The sequence below is a fragment of the Peromyscus californicus genome, unplaced genomic scaffold (genome assembly GCF_007827085.1).
Source record: "Peromyscus californicus insignis strain IS unplaced genomic scaffold, ASM782708v3 Scaffold_18__1_contigs__length_77618521, whole genome shotgun sequence".
Taxonomy (NCBI): domain Eukaryota; kingdom Metazoa; phylum Chordata; class Mammalia; order Rodentia; family Cricetidae; genus Peromyscus; species Peromyscus californicus.
In genome coordinates, this window is record NW_026294480.1 from 54,814,104 (window position 1) to 54,833,428 (window position 19,325).

The following is a 19,325-nucleotide window of genomic DNA, read 5'->3' on the forward strand; positions in this document are numbered from 1 at the left end:
ACGCCATTGCTACCTGGCATGTGGCTGAGAAGCAAGCAGCTGCTTCTCTGCTGAGGCCTGAAACTGAGAGAGTAGCTGTAATGTACAGGCTGAGTCCTGCCCTGCTGGAAGTTATTAGCCTGCACAGCCCTGAGTTCTAAGCTGGCAATTCAGACAGATGGTGCTGGTGTGGCTGCTGTCCAAGTGGAGGGTGGGATTTTTGGTGGTTTTTATACCGCCACCTTCCTGGATCCATCCCTTTTCCTTAAAAGTGTGTGTGTGTGTGTGTGTGTGTGTGTGTGTGTGTGTGTGTGTGTGTGTGTGTGTTGTGCAGGTGCCCTCAGGGGAGCCGCAAAGGGCATTGGATCTCCTGGAGATGGCTGTGAGCCACCTGATATGAGTGCTGGGAACTGAACGTGGGTCCTCTGGAAGAACAGCCAGCGCTCTTAACCACTGTGGCATCTTTTCAGCTTCATCACCTCCCTCTTTGGAGTCTAACAGGAGTGAGCAAGCCACAGCTCAAGGGTCAAATCTGGCCTGCCATCTGTTTTTATGGCCATGGAACCAAGGACCACTGTGCACTTAGGGAAAAGAAAACTCTATAATGTGAAGATTACCCAAAATTCCGTCGTCAGTGCCCGAGACTACAGCTGCGGGCCCACAGCCTCGCTTGTTTGCGGATACGCTGGCTGTGTCGAGGGCTGCTTTGGCAGCAGAGTGGGATAGCTGTCGTGGAGGCCAAATGGTCGGATGCCTACAGAGCCCGGAGCGTTCACGAGCGGCCCCTTACACAAAAGGCTCCCTGACCTGTTTTAAGTCTTGTGGCTAGACAGAGGCAGTGCCTGCTGAGGCTACTTGCGAGAAGTAGTGAAAGTTCTTGAGGAAGAACTCACGGCAGGAGATGGAAGATGAGACCGTTGGCAAGCGCTGACCCCTGTCCACTCACCATACCGGGAAAGCCTGCACTGCCAAGCAGGAGGTTAAGGCCTTGAAGTCACCAACTGCGGCTGGCTGCCATTATGCCTGAGGAACCAAGCAGGTGATAGCAAACAGAGGAGCAACCTGGGACCAGGCCAGGGGTGCGGCAGATGTGGCATGCTTGGTTAAGTTTCACCTGCTTGTCTGGCTTGAGGAGCCTTCCCGCCTGAGTGAGTGAGGTCACCTGGGCACAGAAAGGGGCTTGGTGGGCTTTGTACCTTCTGTGGAAAGGGAGTCCAGCCGCACCGTGGGGTTGCATGACCAGACACCTCGGAGGCCCCGCTTCAGCTGACTTGGATAGATAACAGCTGATTTTTGAGTTGCATTTTTTTAGATTTATTAATTTATTATGTATATAATGTTCTGTCTTCATGCATGCCTGCAGGCCAGAAGAGGGCATCAGATCTCATTATAAATGGTTGCGAGCCACCATGTGGGTGCTGGGAATTGAACTCAGGACCTCTGGAAGAACGGCCAGTGCTCTTAACCTCCCAGCCATTTCTCCAGCCCAAGTTGCGTTTTTTTTTTTTCCCCAGCAGAACTCAGCTACTGAGGCAGAGACTCAGGGTGTTAGGGTTTGGATCTTAAATGCCCTCCAAAGACCATGCATTGAAGCTTGGTGGCCAGCCTGTGGCACTGTTAGGAAGTGGCGCAACTGTTAGGTGTGGCCTAGAGGAAGGGAGTGAGGTGCTGGGGCTGTGTCCTTCCAAGCAATGCTAGGACAGTGACCCCTTCTCCAGCTTCTCTTTGCTGTGCTTCCCGGCTGCTATCAGGTGAGCAACTTTGATCCACACTGAACTTTCCACAGGGATGCTCAGCTTTGCCTCAGGCTCGGGCCAAAGAGATAGGGCCAAGTGATCAGGGCCAAGATGAACTGTTGAGCCCAAACCAACTTCTGCTCTTCTGACTGTCTCAGGTATTCTGTCACAGTGTCAGAAAGCTAGCGACCACAGCAGGCAGTGACTGTGCTGACTCATGGGAGCCACAAGACATGGACCAAAAGTTAGGGTATCAGACTGTCCTGGAGTGGGAGGCACAGAGCTGGCACTACCCCCGGGGAAAGAGTTTGAACTGGTGGGCCACAGGACTAGATGAACAGGAGAAGGGAGAAGCAAGGGACTCGAGCATGTGAATGGAGGGCAGCAGAGGCGGCAGGAATGTCTGCATGTGTGAGGTCCGAGGCTGATGCTGCAGCAGGAACGTCTGCATGTGTGAGGTCCGAGGCTGATGCTGCAGCTTCTGTTCAGCAGGAGAAGCTGTTCCGGTACCACTGGTCTTGGCTGAGCAGATGGATGGTAGCAGCCAAGGCACATGGAGGGGGAAGGACTCAGGCGACAAGGCTTGGGTTCTGGGCGGGCCACTATGTACAGGCTAAAGATGAGCAGGATGAAGGTGGGATTTGGAGTGACAGGGACCAGCCAGATGCTAAACACCAAGGACAGGCACTCCAGAACACCAAGGATGATGGTGACAGAAAGGGCCAGGAGGTGACCCCATGGGGTGGGATGGGGGGCTCTGAAGGAGATAATAAATAACCACAGCTCCAACCAAGGGTCTTGAATGTTCTGTAAATACACAGGGTCGCAAGTGTCCAAGATGCCTGGGCTCATTTAGATTAGCAGGTCAAGGGAGGCCTCTCTGGGAAGGAGCACCCAGCTGGAATTGTAAAGGATGAATAGGAGCTTGTTAGTTTGTCCTCAACTGACTCAAAACTAATAGTCATAGCTGCTTCCAGCTGGAGGCAGAGGGTCCCAGACAGAGCGCTGAGCCTGCTCCGGAGCCATGAATCTGTGAGGTGCATAATGCCTCTGTGCACCTGTGGGCCAGGACAGCCATGGCTGGACCCACCTCCCACGGTGCTGAGCACACACAAGGCATGCTACGCCTCTGTGAGCACCGGCTCCAGCTGGCCATGGGTAGGGCCAGCTATCATGATGATTCAGATAGTTATTTCTCCTGGATCGCACCCAGCACGCAGGATGGCGGGTCTTTCTCTGTGTGAGTGGTCTTCCTTCCCTCATCAAGCGTCTAAGTGAGGTTTTTTTTTTTTTTTTTTTAAAGCAGCTCCTACAAGAGGTTTTCTTTTCCTTCTTTCTGAAACAATATAGTCTCCAGGCCTAGCTCTACCTGCAGTCTGTGGCTTCCACAAAAAGCCTTTTGTTGATATGTGGGGCACTTGCAGGCTGGCTTGCTGCCAAGCTGCCTTTTTATTTATCAAACCCTCCCAGCTCTCAGGTGTTAGACTCTTATTACTTGAAAGAAAAAAAAAATGTTTTAGGCCAGAAGTTACTGTGGGAGAGGCCGAGGGTTCCTAGTGTGTCACTGAGATGACTAGCCACACCTGGGAAGAGCTTTAACACGCCAGACTCCAGGATCTGTATTGTGCAGCACTTTGGGACAGCTGGGGGGAGGGGGTGGGTCCCACCTGTGTCTCTGAGTCAGGCCATGTTGAGAGTTATCCCTAGGTGCCTTTCACAAGCTTCCTTGTCTGATCCTAAAATATCATAAATACCTATGTAAGTAACATCAAAAGGATTCTACCTGCCCAGTGCAATGCCCACAGTCTCTAAAGGAGGCCGGAACCAGGGTAAGACCTTTCTTCCCTTCCTTCTTCCCTCTTCCCTTCCTTCCCTCCATCATGTTTCCCTGTTATACTTCACTAGGCTATCATTTCAGAGCACGGTAAACTGATTCGACTCCATCTCGGAGTCAACGGTGGCCACCAGGACGTGGAGGGGCTGGACAGAGAATTTGGAGATGGGGCTACAACCAACAGAGAAGGACCTGGGAGAAGCGGGGCAGGTAGAACCCGAGCCCCGGCCATGGGCTGGCTGTAAGATCACACGACCCTCTGGGGAAACCAGGCACCTTTCATAAGTTCTAGAAATGTAGCTAACACAAAGGCAGAAACAGAGGGTGACCAGGCGGGCATGTTGGTCTCTGCAGCCATCCAAAGCACACCTCTCAAGCCCAGAAGGAACTGGGAGGGATGCTGTAGGAGTTAGCTCAAGCCACAGCAACCAGGCCCTGAGAACCACCATGATAGATCTCATTTTGATCTCTGTGGGCATCCTCAGCTCTCCTGAGTAACCACGGGGGTTAAAAAGAAATACATTTGTTGACATCCTCCACCTGCCTCATACTTAGCCTTTCTGGTAGGTCTCGTTGATCCTGTAACATGGATGAGGGCTGAGAGGCACAGGGAACCTGCTACTTGCCCAAGTCCATGCAATTAGTAAAGTAATGAAGGCAACAGCAAAATCCAGCCTGTCTAATCCCCTTTTTATATGCTGGGAAGAAACCATTCATTCCTTGGGGTCCAGTAGGCAGCGGAGAATTGAACGAACAATACCACATGCCAGGAAACCACCGTTTTTTCCTTCAGACTTTTCAACAAATTGGTTTCTTCTAGCCCTTAGAGCAGAAGCTGTGGGTACTATGTGTGTGCTGGGGGGAGTCTCTCCCCTGAATAAGTGCCGAAAGGTTGACTACAGTAAGGCCAGGCGTGCTTCAGGTGAACTCTCTCTTCCTGAAACAAATACGTGCATTCCACACTCCTGGTGAGGTGACCAGGCACTCAGGCAGAGCTGGTATCAGCCATGCGAAATCAGACATCCAGGCTGTCAAGTGACTGCAGAGGGTTGCCTTTGTGTGAGGATCAGTTGGGGGACTCAGCCTGAACCTTAAATTCTCACATGCCCATCAGTCAACCTCTTACCCATGTTTCAGGCTCCTGGGTTGAGGAGAAAAGAAAATACCCCAGGAATACTGGCAGCATCCATTGTGAAGCTGGGTGGCTGGATCAATCGAGGCAGTTTCAGGGGAGTATCTGGGAGTCTTGAAAACAGTATTGAAGCATGGTTCCCGCTACCTATTTTGGATGGCTCACAACCACCTATAACTGGTGGATCCAAGACCTCCCAGGCCACTATGGGCACATGTACACATAACCTTACACACACACACACACACACACACACACACACACACACACACACACACCCCTTAAAAACTAAAAAAGCAAAAACAAACAAAAACAAAAAAAAAACTAAATATGGCTCAGTTTAGAGTACTTGCCTAGTATAAGTAAGGCCCTGAAATTATTATCCAGCATTACAAAATAAATTAAATTAAATTTTAAATAAATGAAACAGCAGCCCTAACTTCTTGGAAGGCTAAGGCAGGAGGATTACTTGAGCCTATAACCTATAAGCTCCAGATCTACCCATGAGAGGCCATCTCAAAAAATAAAATCAGATCCTACACTATGCTCAAAAGCCAGTCCAGGCATCCTCTGTACTGAGACTTCTCACAGTGACCTTCAAGGCCCCATACAAGCTGGCGGCCTTTGCCTCCTGGAGTCCCTGGTGTTCCTGAGCCCCCACTGTGCTCAGTTTGTGGCCCATGTGTCCTCTCTCTTCTAAGGTCTTCATCCCTGTGTTCACCCACTTCAGCCACCCTTGCCTCCCGCTCTTCTCCAAACACGTCCATGCTCATCATCTCAGAGCTTTTGTGCTTTTTTTTTTTTATTAAAAAATGTTTATGAGTATGGGTATTTTGCCTGCATGTGTGTCTGTGCACCAGGTGTGTGTCTGATGCTGGCAGAGGCCAGAAGAGGGCATCGGTGCCTCTGAAAAAAGTTAAAGACAGTTGTGAGCTGCCACATAGGCCCTAGGAACGGAACCTGGGACCTCCACAAGAGCAGCAAGCGCTCTTAATGGCTGAACCGTCTCTCTGTCCCCCGCCCCCGTTGTTTTTTTAAGGTTTATTTTTATTTTATTTATGTGTGTATGTCTATGTGTGTATCTACCATGTGTGTCCTGGTGCCTCAAGAGGCCAGAAGAAGGTGTCCAATCCCCTGGAACTGGAGTTCCACGTAGTCCTGAACCGCCCAATGGGAGTGCTGGGAACTGAACTCCACTTTGGGTCCTTGGGAAGAGTAGCCAGCACAGAGTTCCTTCTTCAGCCCCTGTACTGCTGTTATCTCTGCCTAAAGTATTCTTCTCCTCTTCTCCCAGATATTACAGAACTTGCCCCCCACAGGCCCTTTGACATGCAACCGAATTCTCCTTCCCTTGATTTAGTGGCTCAATCCAGAGGACATGGAAGGCCCTGCATCGTCCCTCCTCAGGCTCTTTCTGGCGTGCCTCCCGCAGGGACCCCCGACTGCCCCATGGTGAGGACATTCTTGCAGTTCTGCCAAAGGGATGGCACTTGGCACTGGGGATGTGAGCCACCCTGAAGCTGCTGCTCCAGCCCCAGCCACACCTACACATACCTGCCATTCTGGCCCACCATGTGACTGCAGCCTTGGGAGAGACCCTCAAACCAGAACCACCCGGCGAAGCCACTCCCAGAAACTGACCTCCTTCGTGACCCTCAGAAACTGTGGGAGACAGTAACTCTATTGTTTTCAGCGTCTGTGTTTGGGGGCCGTTTGTTATACGATCATAGACAGTGCACGGCTTCCTCATTCCCAACAAGTGTGTGCTACGGCGCCGCCTGTGCAGACACCTCCACCATTCACTCACTCCATTAAGAACGGCTCTCCTCCAGGCGTAGGTCCCCTTGGCTTTCTAAATCCTTGTCTCCCCCATTGAATTCTCAGTAAATAGTTGCTGGGTGAGTAAATGAATGCTCACCTCTGCTTTAGTCCTTCTGTATTCAGGGACTGGGTGGATCTGAGGGACATCCAAAGGTTTGTTTTGTATTGTTTTGTTATCTGAAGTCTCATTATGTAGACCAAGTTCACCTGGAACTTGTTATGGAGCCCAGGCCATCCTTGAACTCATGATCCTCAGCCACCCAAGGGCTAGGATTATAGCCCTTCACTACCCATGCCTGCTTCACTCAGTTTTAAAATTTCGTGTTGATGCTGTTTTTCTAAGGGTTCCGTCTGGGTGCACCTTTTCTCACCGCCTCCAGGTTGGGGAGGAGGACCAGCTTTTGGATCGTGCGGCCTCTCTCCCAAGACCAGGCCTGATCTAAAGACAAGCACGGCGAAGGAAGTCATACTTGACAGATGACCATCAGTTTCCAAAGCTTTGATTTAGTCAAGCAGGCTCCAAAAGACACAAACAGCGACTGTCCCCAGGGGGAGCTAATCTGATTGTCCTTGGTGCCAGGACATTCAAGTCTGTCATGGGTGGCGAGCCCAAAGTCATGTGGCACCAGAGGGGCAGCTGTATCAACAGGCCCCTTGCAGGCTCGCACAGGACTCAGCCAGAGGCTGACTTTCAAATAGGCGAGCAGGGAAGAGTGGAGTGGGCAGTGGACATGGATCCGTTTTGTGCAGTGAAGAGCAGGCCTGGGTTGAAGGGGGCTACTCCTTCGTGAGGGCCTGAGTTCTTAGAAAGTCCCGGCCTCACCACTATTGTGCAATAACCACTGGTAGTTCTCTGCCCATTAACTGGACATACCTTGGTGCCCTTCTAGAGGATGACTGGTGTAGCTCGACACTTTGACCAAGATAGCCCCACCCAAGGCATTGGATGACTGCAATGTCCTTGGGATAGTTCTTTTATTGATCTGTACAGGTCCCTCCCTGGCATCACAAGACCATGTAATAAAAGCATTCTCCAAGTTCACGGCATGTGGGTTCTCTGGGTGACAGGCGAGCTCAGGGAAGAACGTTGAGTTTTCAGCACATCTGGCTGCTTGCCCCGTGCAAGCAGATGCAGTGGCCAGTTCACCTCTGGGCTTCAGTTCCTTCACTGAATCAACAGGATTGCTAGATCCCCACCCACTTATGACCCCAACCTGCCCCAGGGAGCTGGAGACACACAGTAGGGAGCCATGGGCTGCAGGTATAAGGCAGGGACTCCGCAGAGCCCTCTGGGTGCTGAATGCTGGTACTAACCATTATGTAAGACAGAGACTCAGTGCTCAGAGCACCCTGGCTGTGAGAAAGACCACATCTGGCCCCTTAGAGAAGTGCCCCCCTCCCGTGGCTGTGAACCTCCTCGGTGAACCCCCATTTCACCCTTCCCATTCCATCAGCCCCAAAGTTCAGGTAACTCTCCGTCCCTCCCTCTTAGCTCCCCGCTTCCCCCCTCCCTCCCCCACTTCCTTTCTTCACCTCTTCTTACCTAACTCATCTATAGGGTTAGGATGGATGGGCTTTCAAGGAGACAGGAAGTTAGGGAGAAAAGGCTTGAGTGGGGAAGTCCCCAGAGCTCTGGGCGCCTCTGTGTTCGGGTCCAGAGCACGCTTGACTCACTTCTCACAGCGGTCTGACCTCTGGTGTGGAAACTAGCACAGTTGGATACTTGTCAAGTGTCACGGGGCAGGTTACAAATAGCACGGGGATTAGCAAACCCCATCAGAAACTCGCGTTCAAGGTCAGGGAAAGTTAACAGCTTAATCCCTGGAGCACCAGGGAGGGTGTTTTATGGCAAAGGAGGGCTGTGAGCACACACATATATGACCAGGACCGGACAGAGGTGGCACACTACAGGGCTGGATGGGGGATCCACTTCAGTCTAGGAGCGAGGCCCTCAGGTTGAATGCTAAAGTACGAGGTCCCCTGTCTCACTCTCTAGCGGGCCCAGGTGTTCCCATATCCTGTTGTTGAAAGCTCCCTGCGGGGCGCTAGCTCCAGTGACCTCTCCAGGTCGAGATCTCAGAGCAGTAGAAGGACCGGCCACCTGACTTCTGATCAGCAGTGGCGGCGGACGACGGGGCCCAGGCTCAGTCGCAGACTGGGATCCCTGGCTTTCCCTGTTGCTCTGCCGGGGCTCTCCGGCAGCCCCGGGAGCTCTGTCTGCACCTAGGCTGCAAAGGGACCAGCTCTCCTCCCAGCTGCCTGCCACGCAGTCCGGGCTGCCAGGGGGACAATCTCAACTCGCTGGTACCCCCCAGCTTGGTGGAGCGGGCCAATCTGGCTCTCCACCCCCACCCCCGTCCCTCGGGTGCTCCGCCAAGTCTTACCGTCCCAGGGCCGCAAAGCCGCCCTTAGTTCTGCGCTCGGGCGCGGCGCGCCCAGGCCCAGGGAGGGCAGCACCCGGCAGCGGCCAGCTCCCACCGGTCAGCCCTGCCCTGCCCCGCCCGGCCGCCGTGCCCACGGACCCGGCACCGCCTGGCCCTGTGCACACGGAGGCGACCCGCCCTCCGCGCCCGGACGCGCAGAGGGTGTGCGTGGAAGTCAGGCGTACGGCGGAGAGTCCCAGGACCAGCTCAGGTAAGCGGCACCCCGGGAACCGCAGCAACTCCCTGCGGAGACATTTGCCTCTCCTGGCCTGGCTTTGCCAACTCTCCCGAACGTGGGAAGCAGAGAGATGCTGTTGATTTGGGACTGGCTTTGGGAAAAACCAAAGGAGTGTTTATGAGCGGATCTGGCTTTGTGGGGTTGGCTTTGGAAACAGTTTAAGGTAGAGAGGGTTCGGTTTCTTAGGTAATTTTCCATCTATGTGGATGCCCCTGGGTGTCCGTGTTTTGAGCGCACCTAAGCGGGGCGCTGAGGCGATCCCCACCTTAGTTTGGATCAGGGACTAACAAATGTGCTAGGCGTCCTAGGGGAAAGAAACTGCAAATCTAGTTTGGGGCTTCTTCTGTTTATATTGTTGGTGTTTGGGAGCTTGCCTTAAGAGTTAAGGGCCGCGACGACTCGCTGCAAAGCTGAAGACACCAAGAACCCAGTGAGTTCCTAACAGAACTTGAGGCAGTCCTTATCTGGGAAAGCAGCAGTAAGGTTACGTGATTCAAGGGAAGGTGTGTTTTGAATTAGCACGATGCTTTAGATCTTCCATCTTAACAGCATCTTCATGGAATGTGTCTTTTCCAAGTTTGAGAGGAAAGCTTGCCTCATCTGCTTCCTTTTTTCCCCCTTCCCTTTCTTTCTTCTGATTCTATCGCACTTTCCTGGGGAGGGGTGAGGGGGGGAAGTGCTTCCTATGGTGGCATCAATTGATTACTATCTTTACCCCAAATCACCTTTTTACACGATTTAGTTTGTCTAGGTCTTGGCCATGAACTCCTTCATGTGAGTTCATGAATGTGAACGGCAAGTTACGTTTTAAAGTTTTTTTTTTTAACTTATTTATTTTTATTTCATGTGCATTGTGTTTTTGCCTACATGCATGTCTGTATGAGGGTGTCAGATTCCCTAGAACTGGAGTTACAGAGAGTTGTGAGCTGACATGTAGGTACTGGGAATGGAACCTGGGTCCTCTGGAAGAGCAGCCAGTGCTCTTAACCACTGAGCCATCTCCCCAGCCCCACATTTTAAAGTTTTCTCTATTTGGATTGTGTTCGTGAGTGGTACAGTAAGGACCCTTACTCCCATTCACTCAAGTGAAACAAGGTCACTGGTTCAAAACCAATGCTGTGTGAACCAGCATACCCTTTAACCACTGCTTGGCGACGTCAGTATACAATACTCTTTTGTTTTTGTTTTATTTTGAGACAGGGTCTCTCTATTATGTAGCTCTCTCTGGCTGTCCTGGAATTCACTCTGTAGACCAGGCTGACCTCGAACCCAGAGATCCGCCTACTGCCTCCCAAGTGCTGAGATCAAAGGCGTGTGCCACATGTCCAGCTAGTATGAGTATAAAATAGTCTTGAAGTACTGGCCTTTTGTGGCTTTGTACAAGGAGCTTTTTCCATTGGACACTTCTGTTTTCCCAGCAAGTTTGTGAGCCTTTATTGTCTAAGCCTCATGGAAGTGGGCGGCACTGTGGAGGAGGATGAGTGTTAGCCACCCGCCTTGGTCTGCTCGCCTACCTGAGGGCACCGTCTACCTCTGCCATAGGGCTGGACTTTACCTGTTGTGCCAGATTTTCTCAGGTCATGCCAGGGTCCAGACACTGAGCTGCCAGTGAGGGTGGAGTGTCTGGGCAGCCTTAGGGTTGGCATCTTGAGAATCCTAGAATCACATTTTGACAGAGTTAACTTAAAAGTCCACAAACCCACTGTCCTTCTGAACTACCTTTCCGTCCTGTTGAAACTGCGGGCGTTGGGTCGTGTGTGGATGCAGCCTTAGAATAAAGTGAGAAGTGAAAAGCTGGGGAAATCTTAAACAAGAAGTGGGTAGTTAGTTATTGGACAAAAATTTACCCAAATTCTCAGAGCAGTTCTGATACGATACCGGACAGCTGTATGTCTGAAATTATCCTCATGGCTCTTCCCTTACCTGCCACTATTATTATTGTTATTATTATTGTTATTATTATTATTATTATTATTATTATTATTATTATTATTATTTCATTGGCCTGGAGAAATGAGTTTGTAAGACTCAGAACAGGAAAAGCCACACCCAGTCATCTTATTTATTTTTAAAAAGATTTCCTTATCTCAGAAGCATGGTAATTGAATTTCCTCTTTTTTGATATATTCATGAAATTACACATTTGGGAGTCTTTGGATGCCAGTTCTCCTGACTCATAGGCCCAGTCATTGTTCTACAGCAGGCCAATTGCATAACATTCTACCTCCTAACAGGTCACCCTTCTGTGATTTCTGCAATGGCCAGCAAGAGATCAGAGCTGGTCATAGATAGCTGTATCCGTTGTAATTTTGCATTTATTGTTGTTTGCAGAGCCTGAAACTTCGGGAGAGAAGGAAACACATTTCTGCTTCACGGCAGGGAGCAACGAGGAAGCCTTTTTTCTTTTCTGGCCATGTCTTCTGTAGGAACGGCTGAGCCAGATGGGGACCAGAGGGACAGGCATGTCAGCAAGCTCATTTTCTTCCTCTTCCTCTTCGGTGCGGTCCTGTTGTGTGTGGGAGTCCTGCTCTCCATCTTTGGCTACCAGGCATGCCAATATAAGGCCCTCTCACACTGCAACATGGTGCTAAAGATTGCTGGCCCATCGTGCGCAGTGATTGGGCTGGGGGCTGTGATTCTGGCCCGCTCCCGGGCACGACTGCATCTGCGGGAGGGGCAGCGGCGAGGCCTCCAGGACCCTGACCAATCCTTCATCTGTGGAGAGAGCCGCCAGTTTGCCCAATGCCTCATCTTTGGGTTCTTGTTCCTGACCAGTGGCATGCTCATCAGCATCCTGGGCATTTGGGTGCCTGGATGCAGCACAGACTGGGAACGGGAGCCGCTGAATGAGACGGACACGGGAGAAACAGAGCCCCAGATCTGCGGCTTCCTGTCTCTGCAGATCATGGGGCCCTTGATTGTGCTTGTGGGATTGTGTTTCTTTGTGGTGGCCCACGTTAAGAAGAAACACAACTTGAGTTCCAGCCGAGATACCTCTGAAATTGAAGGGGGACACGCTCACAGTACAGAGCCGGTCCATATCACTGTTGGTGAGTGTTGGTCGTTTGTATGCTTGCTCAAGTCTCAGTGGGCGTTGCTTTAAGGCCTCCCCAGGCTTCCCTAGGTCTGGTCTAGATTCCTCTTCTCAACTCAACTCCTCTCTGTCTCATACATGTACGCACACCCAAGCACACAGATAACCCACCACCAAACACACACACACACACACACACACACACACACACACACACACACACACGTGAAAAGCAGGCTGTAAGAAGGTCTGCCCTGTGGGCTTGCTTCACAGGTCTGTTACACTACAGTATATAGTTAAAGTGAGCATTTGATTTCAGCTCCTAGGCCTACTAAGAGCTTCCTTGGTTTTTTTGTTTGTTTGTTTTTTTAAGATTTATCCATTTATTTATATTTGAGACACAGTCTCACTCTACAGCCCTGGCTGTCCTGGAACTCACTATGTGGACCAGGCTGGCCTCAAACTCACAGAGATCCACCTGCCTCTGCCTTCCTAGTGCTGGGATTAAAGGCATGTGCTGCTACTCCCAACTAAGAATTATTATTATTATTACTATTATTATTATTAGTAGTAGTAGTGTGTATGTGTGTGTGGGGGGGATGTGGGTGTGTTTGTAGGGATATATGTGGAGGTGCCTGAGGAGGTCAGAGGAGGGTGTTGAATCCCCTGGAACTGGAGTTACAAGCAGTTATGAACTGCTCGCTGCTGGTGCTGAGACCCTAACTTGGAGCGTCTGAAAGAGCAGTACATGCTCTTAACTGCTGAGCCATCTCCACAGCCCCACCAACAATGTCCTCTAAAACTCAGATGAATCCAAAGGGAACCTTTCCAGTTTGTCAAGTTTCAGCAGGTCAGGGGTCCACCCGCCCTCTCTTCTCAGGACAGTAGGACTTCATCCATTTTCTGGGCATCTCTGTGACTTCTGGGAAATGGCTGAGGCAGTGGTGGTGGTGGTGGGGGGGTGGGGCCGAGACTGCCAGCTGGAAGTGTTTCTTCATCAGACAAACAAATGCCCTTAGCTGGTGACAGAGACGAAGGTGCCATCGCCAGGTGTCACTGGCCCAAGGTTTGCTCTGTGTGAGGTGGCACTTTAACACTGGACTCAAGTGGCCACAACCTGTCCTTTTTGTCCTCCAAGACAGGTGCTGTTCTGTGCAGCTGGCAGCTGTGGCAGCCGAGGCCAGGGAGTTCTGAGTTTGCTCAGGGCTATGCTGGCTTGGTCCCTGGCAAATGGTTTTTTAGACGTCCAGTCACTAGTGTGAACTGGTCTCTTCCCTATATGGAAGTGGAGTTCTCTTTCCGACCTCTTCCTGGCACTGTCACCTGGTGGTGCCGGCCTATCAGAGTCCATCCTTCCTCAGTCTTCTGACAGCAGAGCTGCGACCTGTCTAGAATGTTCTGGACAATGGTCATCGTGCCATGCACGTGAATCGTAAAGGATTGGAATTGGGAGACAACTTAGTTCTGGTCCCTCGTTCCTCCTCCTCAGAACACAGGGGTGTGTTCTAGAGTGAACAGGGATACTAAACCAAACTCTTAAAAGTTTGACTGCACCCGTGCGGCTGCGGCGGAGGTGGGGCTCAACATGGCCCGTTGCCACGTGTGCGGAGTGCTGTGTTGGAGCAACTCTGCGCTTTATCCAGCAGCTGGATTTTGATGAGTTAAGATTATCACTAGAAAGCAAGAAAACCTTTCTCAACAGAAGACATCCCTGGGAAAGTTGAGGGAGCTTGCTATTGATTCTCACAAATGCGTTAGCTCAGGCGTGCTTGATAGAGGCCGACTCCGTATTGCCACCGGAGAACTCAAGACTGAATTATAGGCAAACTTAAAAAAATGTGGTAATCTGTATGTACCCCAAAGCTTAGTATTTCAGGACCAGGCATAGTAACACATGTTTTTAATCCCAGCACTCAAGAGGCAGAGGTAGACGGATCTTTGTGAGTTGGAGGCCAGCCTGGTCTACACATCAAGCTCTTGGCCAGCCAGGGCTACACAGTGAGACCCTGTCTCAAACAAAACAAAAGAAAAAGAAAACCAAAACAAACAAACAAACAAAAAAAACAGAACAACAATAAACTTCCTGGCTTAGCCATTTTTAATTTTCTTTTACTTTTGTGTTATGTGAGTACATGTGTGCCTTCATATGTGCATGCACACGTGTGTGCAGATGAGGGCTAGATGTTGATGTTGGGTGTCTCCCTCAGTCACATGGCATCCTATTTTTTGGAGACGGGCATTACAACTGTCACAAAAGGTTTCTGATTTGGCTAGGCTGGCTAGCCAGTGAACCCCAAGGACCCTCCTGTTTCCTCCTCCCTGAGATTACAGGCACGTGCCACTCTGCCCAGGGTCTTACATGGATGTGGGGATTTGAACACAGGTCCTCCTGTTTGTGAGGCTAGTACTGTACTGACTGAGCTATCCCCCCAGCCCTATTTTAACTGTTTTAAATATACAGTATATACAGTTTATATATACACTATATACAATGTAATGTTATATACATATGGATATGAATATCTGTTTGTATAATATACAGTATATACAATGTAATGTTATTAAATATAGTCAAGATATTGCAACACTACCATCACCATCAGCTTCCGGAATCTTCCCTTCCTCCCAAACAGAAACACCTGTTAGCAGCTCAACCCCCTTCCCTCCCAACCGAAACCTAGTCTACTCCACATGGAAGCGTCACAGGCCTACTTTCACATTCCAGAGCGCACAGGGCTGTTTTGACCTTTTATGGTGTGTGAGGGGGGCGGGGGATGGCAAGAGAGAAGCCATTAATTTTGTTTTTTTTTCTAACTTGTTGCTCTGTGTTTTCCCCAGGTGACTCGGTGATAATTTTCCCGCCCCCTCCACCGCCTTACTTTCCGGAGTCTTCCTCGGGCACTGGACCTCCTGGGGCGAATAGCTTGTACCACCGGGCTGAAAACCCACCTTCCTACTGCAGTCTTTTTAACCACAGGTAAGAGTTCCCCTTCCCCACCAGTGGGCATGTGTAGCCGTTCCAGAACTAGGCCTAAATTCAGGCCAGCCTAGCTCTAAGGCTGTGTTGACGTTAGGGTGCCGAGGATCTGGTGGTATGCCAGAGTTCCTGCCTTGATGCTCACACTCAGCCAGGAAGCCTTGGGTAGCTCGTAGGCTGAGTGATGAAGGATTGCTAGGAAACCTCTGAGCATCTTTATTGTTCCGATAACTACACATCTGTCACACAGGCAGCTGCCACAGGGGCTGGAGGCCTCTGCTCGATTAGTGTTGCTGCTTCAGATGGCAGAGAGGTTCAAGGCTCCAGGAGACATGCTCAGAAGGATTTCAGTATTCTAATGGAGGAGGCTCTGACCTGGCCCAGCTGGGCCTCTCTCTCCATGTTCGATAGCCTCTGGGCCTCAGAGCTTTGAAGGATGATTGGAGAGAGATAGATGATCCATGCCCCACTCCACATCCAAAGCAAAGAGATTCTCATGGGACAGGCCTGAGGCAGCAAGAACCTAAGACACAGTGAGAGGGTAAGAGGAAGGGCTGGTCTCAAGGAAGAGGGAGGACACTGATCTCCAGAGTGAGTGACGGGGATAGTGGTGAAGAAGGGCACACAGGCTAGGAGAGGATCAGGGCTCCCCGCTAGTCGGGGGAACATGAGAATAGACATTTGAGGTAGACTTTCAGGGCTGGGTGTACCGAGAAGAGGCGGCACTGATATGGACCTCCTAAGACTTGGTGGAAGGTGTCCACGTAGGAGTTCCCAACAGTGCCAGATACGGGCCAGTGTGTGTGGCCCCCCAGATGCCAACTCTTACGGAGTTGGGGACCCGGGTTGTGGTGAGGGAAGGAAATGTTGCTGAAAAATATCCCAGGGCAAAATGGGAAGGTAGATGGCAAGATGTGTGCATTTTTCAGAGAAGGAGAGGTTAAGCCCTAGGGACCTGGTGCCCATATGTGTTCACTCAATGGTTGCCCTGGGAGCTAAAAGAACCTCAGCAATCAAATAGAGTAGGTTGGGTGTGTGCAGCCTGCTGAAGGGGCCAGAGGACACATGCCCTTTGTCAAGGTTTAGAGGAACATGAAGTTGTCTGAGGATCCTGTTTGCCACAAAAATAAGGGGAGAGTTTATCTAATGAGAGGGAGAAGGAGATGGCCAGGGGACGGAGCGGGCTCATGAGTGTCTCATAGTGAGCTGGGGACCAGGGTGCTGAATGCAGATGTTGCTCAGTGGAGAAAGACCAGGCAATTGGAGATAGACATCTACCAATGAATGCTGTATTTTTTCCCTCCGATGATAGACTTCCCCAAACTTAAGACCATGTCTAGGGGCTTCACAAAAGTCCCCATTGAGATGGTAGTATTGATGTCAGGACCTCCGGGTCTATTTTTGCTTGCATTATTTTCTGAGTTTCATGGTCACTCTAGATGAAAGGTTACTGCTACCATCAGAATATTGTAGAGAAGGTAACGGAGGCTCCTGAAGGGTGAATCGTGTGTCTAAGATCACCCACTGGGAAAGCAGCAGAGTGGAACTGAAATTAGTCCCCTGCCGTTGGAGCCTCTCCAGTGACTGGTGTCCCTTCCTGCCTCCCATCAAGCTGTTGGTTTGGTTTTTAATGTTCTATTTGCGTGTATTCACATACCTTATTGTATCCTCCTCAGAGGACAGTGACTGTGCGTGCCAGTGTGCGGGCGCACCAGTTGTTGCTAGGAGATGTCTGAACCTTTAGGCTTAGAGCCTTTTCACTGACAAAGACAGTGACAACAGAAGCCAGGCTGTCTTAATGTTACAGCAAATTCTAAGAAAAAAAAAAGAGATAAGGGACTGGCAAGGTGGCTCATTGGGTCAAAGCGTTTGCCGCCAAGCCAACGACCTGAGTTCAATCCTGGGGACCCACTTGGTGGAAGGGGAGAACCAGCTCCTGAAAGTGACAACTCTGACCTCCACACGTGCACTATGTATGGCACATGTCACACACACACACACACACACACACACACACACACACACACACACCCCTTTGTAAAAAGAAAAAAAATTAAGGGGTAAGGAATGAAAGCAGATCTATAAAACACAATAGGCAAGCATGGTAGCATAGGCCTTTAATCCCAGCACCCGGGAAGCAGAGGCAGGCAGATCTCTGTGAGTTCAAGGCCAGCCAGGGCTACATCACGAGACCCTGTCTCAACAACAGCAACAACGTAGGATTATAGGAGAAACAGCTCCTAGATTGAGCCAAGGCTCCTGGAAGCATGGCATCCAGAGAAGCCTCGTACCTGAGGGCTGTCCCTGCTTTCTTTGTGTCCTCTCATAATCTTGTTCTTTCTTTCCAGAAGGACCCCAACTCCTGAGAGCCAGGGCGCAGCCTCTGAGAGAGAACGGGAACTCATATACACCATTTCTGGGCCGGGTTCACCCTCTGAGAGCTCACACCCTGGGCATCTTCCACTGGATCTGCCCCCTAGCTATGAAGAGAAAGAAACTGCCCCGGCCACGCCCACGGATGCACCTTCTGAGCCATCCCCAGCGTCTGAGCCGTCCCCACCATGAATCATGGACTCCACTTTTATATATTTCATGGATTGTTATTTTTATTTAATTTTTTAATAAAAAATACAATAACATTGGCTGTGTTCCCATTTTTCTGCCGTGACATCAAAAGAAGTCAGTAACCTTTCAGGCTAGGCCCTGTGACAGAGATCAACCTTGGATGTGGCTCCTCAGAAGCTCTCTGTCTCCCTTGTTTTTTTGAGACAAGTTCTCTCATTGGTCTGGAACTCATCGTGTAGGGTCGGCTGGCTAGCCAGTGAGCCTCAGGGAGCTCTTCTCTGTCCGCACCTCCTCGGAGCTGGGGTTCCAAGTATGCCACCATGACCAGCTTTTGCACAGGGGTCTTGGGGACTGAATTCAGGTCCTCACATTTGCAGAATGAACACCTTACTGACTGAGCCAATTGCCCCACCCCGCCCCTAGCTGGTCTCAGGAAGCCGGGCCCTATCGGTGCCTGGTGCTGCCAGAGGCCAGCCAGAGTCTGTTAAGGTTTAGTTGTCTCCATTCTGTCTCCAGGGTTATTCACTTCTGGAACCAAGGACTAAGACTGCTGTCCTAAGTTCTTTACCATGTTTCCTCCTCATCCCTTTTCTCTCTCCCCCTTTCCCGTTTCCCGTGCCATCTCCCTTCTTTAGGAGCCTTGAGGGAGGCTTCATAGCGCATGGACAGCCTCTGAATAAACTGTGTGTGATTTCCCTGGAGACTCTGTTCTGCTTTATTCTTTGAGACAGGATTTTGCTACGTTGCCCAGGCTAGATTCGAACTTGTGCTCTTCATGCCTCAGACTTCAGAGTTCTGGGATTATATAGGCATAAGCCACCATGCCTGTTCTCTCTCTCTCTCTCTCTCTCTCTCTCTCTCTCTCTCTCTCTCTGTGTGTGTGTGTGTGTGTGTGTGTGTGTGTGTGTGTGTGTGTGTGATCTAGCATTCAGGTGCCTGACCACGGAGTGCAGGCGCTGGGCAGGGCGGTTCATCTGTGGCACTAACTGGTCACATGTGAATTACCACTGTGATAAATCAGGGTGGCTGTCTGGGCCAGCAGTTCTAATCTGTTTTTAAACTGGACATTTATTAGATTGAACCGCTCTTAAAGGTCTGTGTTATTCTTCCTCCTGGAAAGTTAATTATTCACATTTTAAAATTAGAACAAAGGGTAGATTATCGTCACTTCTTTCTGTGGCTATTTGTTTAAAATGGCCAAGCTGAAACTTCTAGGTAGAATTACTTCGGTTACGAGTTTTCGTTTGTAATCCAGAGCCTATTTAGTGGCTCAAAGCTGGATTTGTGACTGAGTGCTTTGCTTTTATGTGGTTGTAAAGCTAAGCAAACGGTTAGGAAGGGTCAGGGGGTAAGTCTGACCTTGTGGTTATGGAAGTCTATTCTACCTCGTCAGCTCTTGTGGTCTTCACTGGCTGGGGGAATGAAGCCAGAGACTACGGTCTCCCAGCAGAGACTGGGCTGTGTGTGAGCATGTTACTGCAGAACCACAATGATGGGGGTGGGGGTTGGGGGGAGCGAAGGGGTGGGGGGTGAGAGAAGCTGGGCCAGATAATGTCACAGATTTCAGTTCTCAAACCTGGGACAAG

General features: G+C 50.5%; 1 protein-coding gene across 1 annotated transcript; it reads left to right on the forward strand.

The window, feature by feature from the left end:
* Window positions 1-8,686: 8,686 nt before the first annotated feature.
* Window positions 8,687-17,739, forward strand: Tmem171 (transmembrane protein 171). The gene is made up of 4 exons (XM_052742774.1): window positions 8,687-9,136; window positions 11,495-12,213; window positions 15,036-15,174; window positions 17,523-17,739. Exons 2-4 carry the CDS (start codon window positions 11,577-11,579, stop codon window positions 17,737-17,739), a joined length of 993 nt encoding a protein of 330 aa, XP_052598734.1. The 5' UTR covers window positions 8,687-9,136; window positions 11,495-11,576.
* Window positions 17,740-19,325: the final 1,586 nt, after the last annotated feature.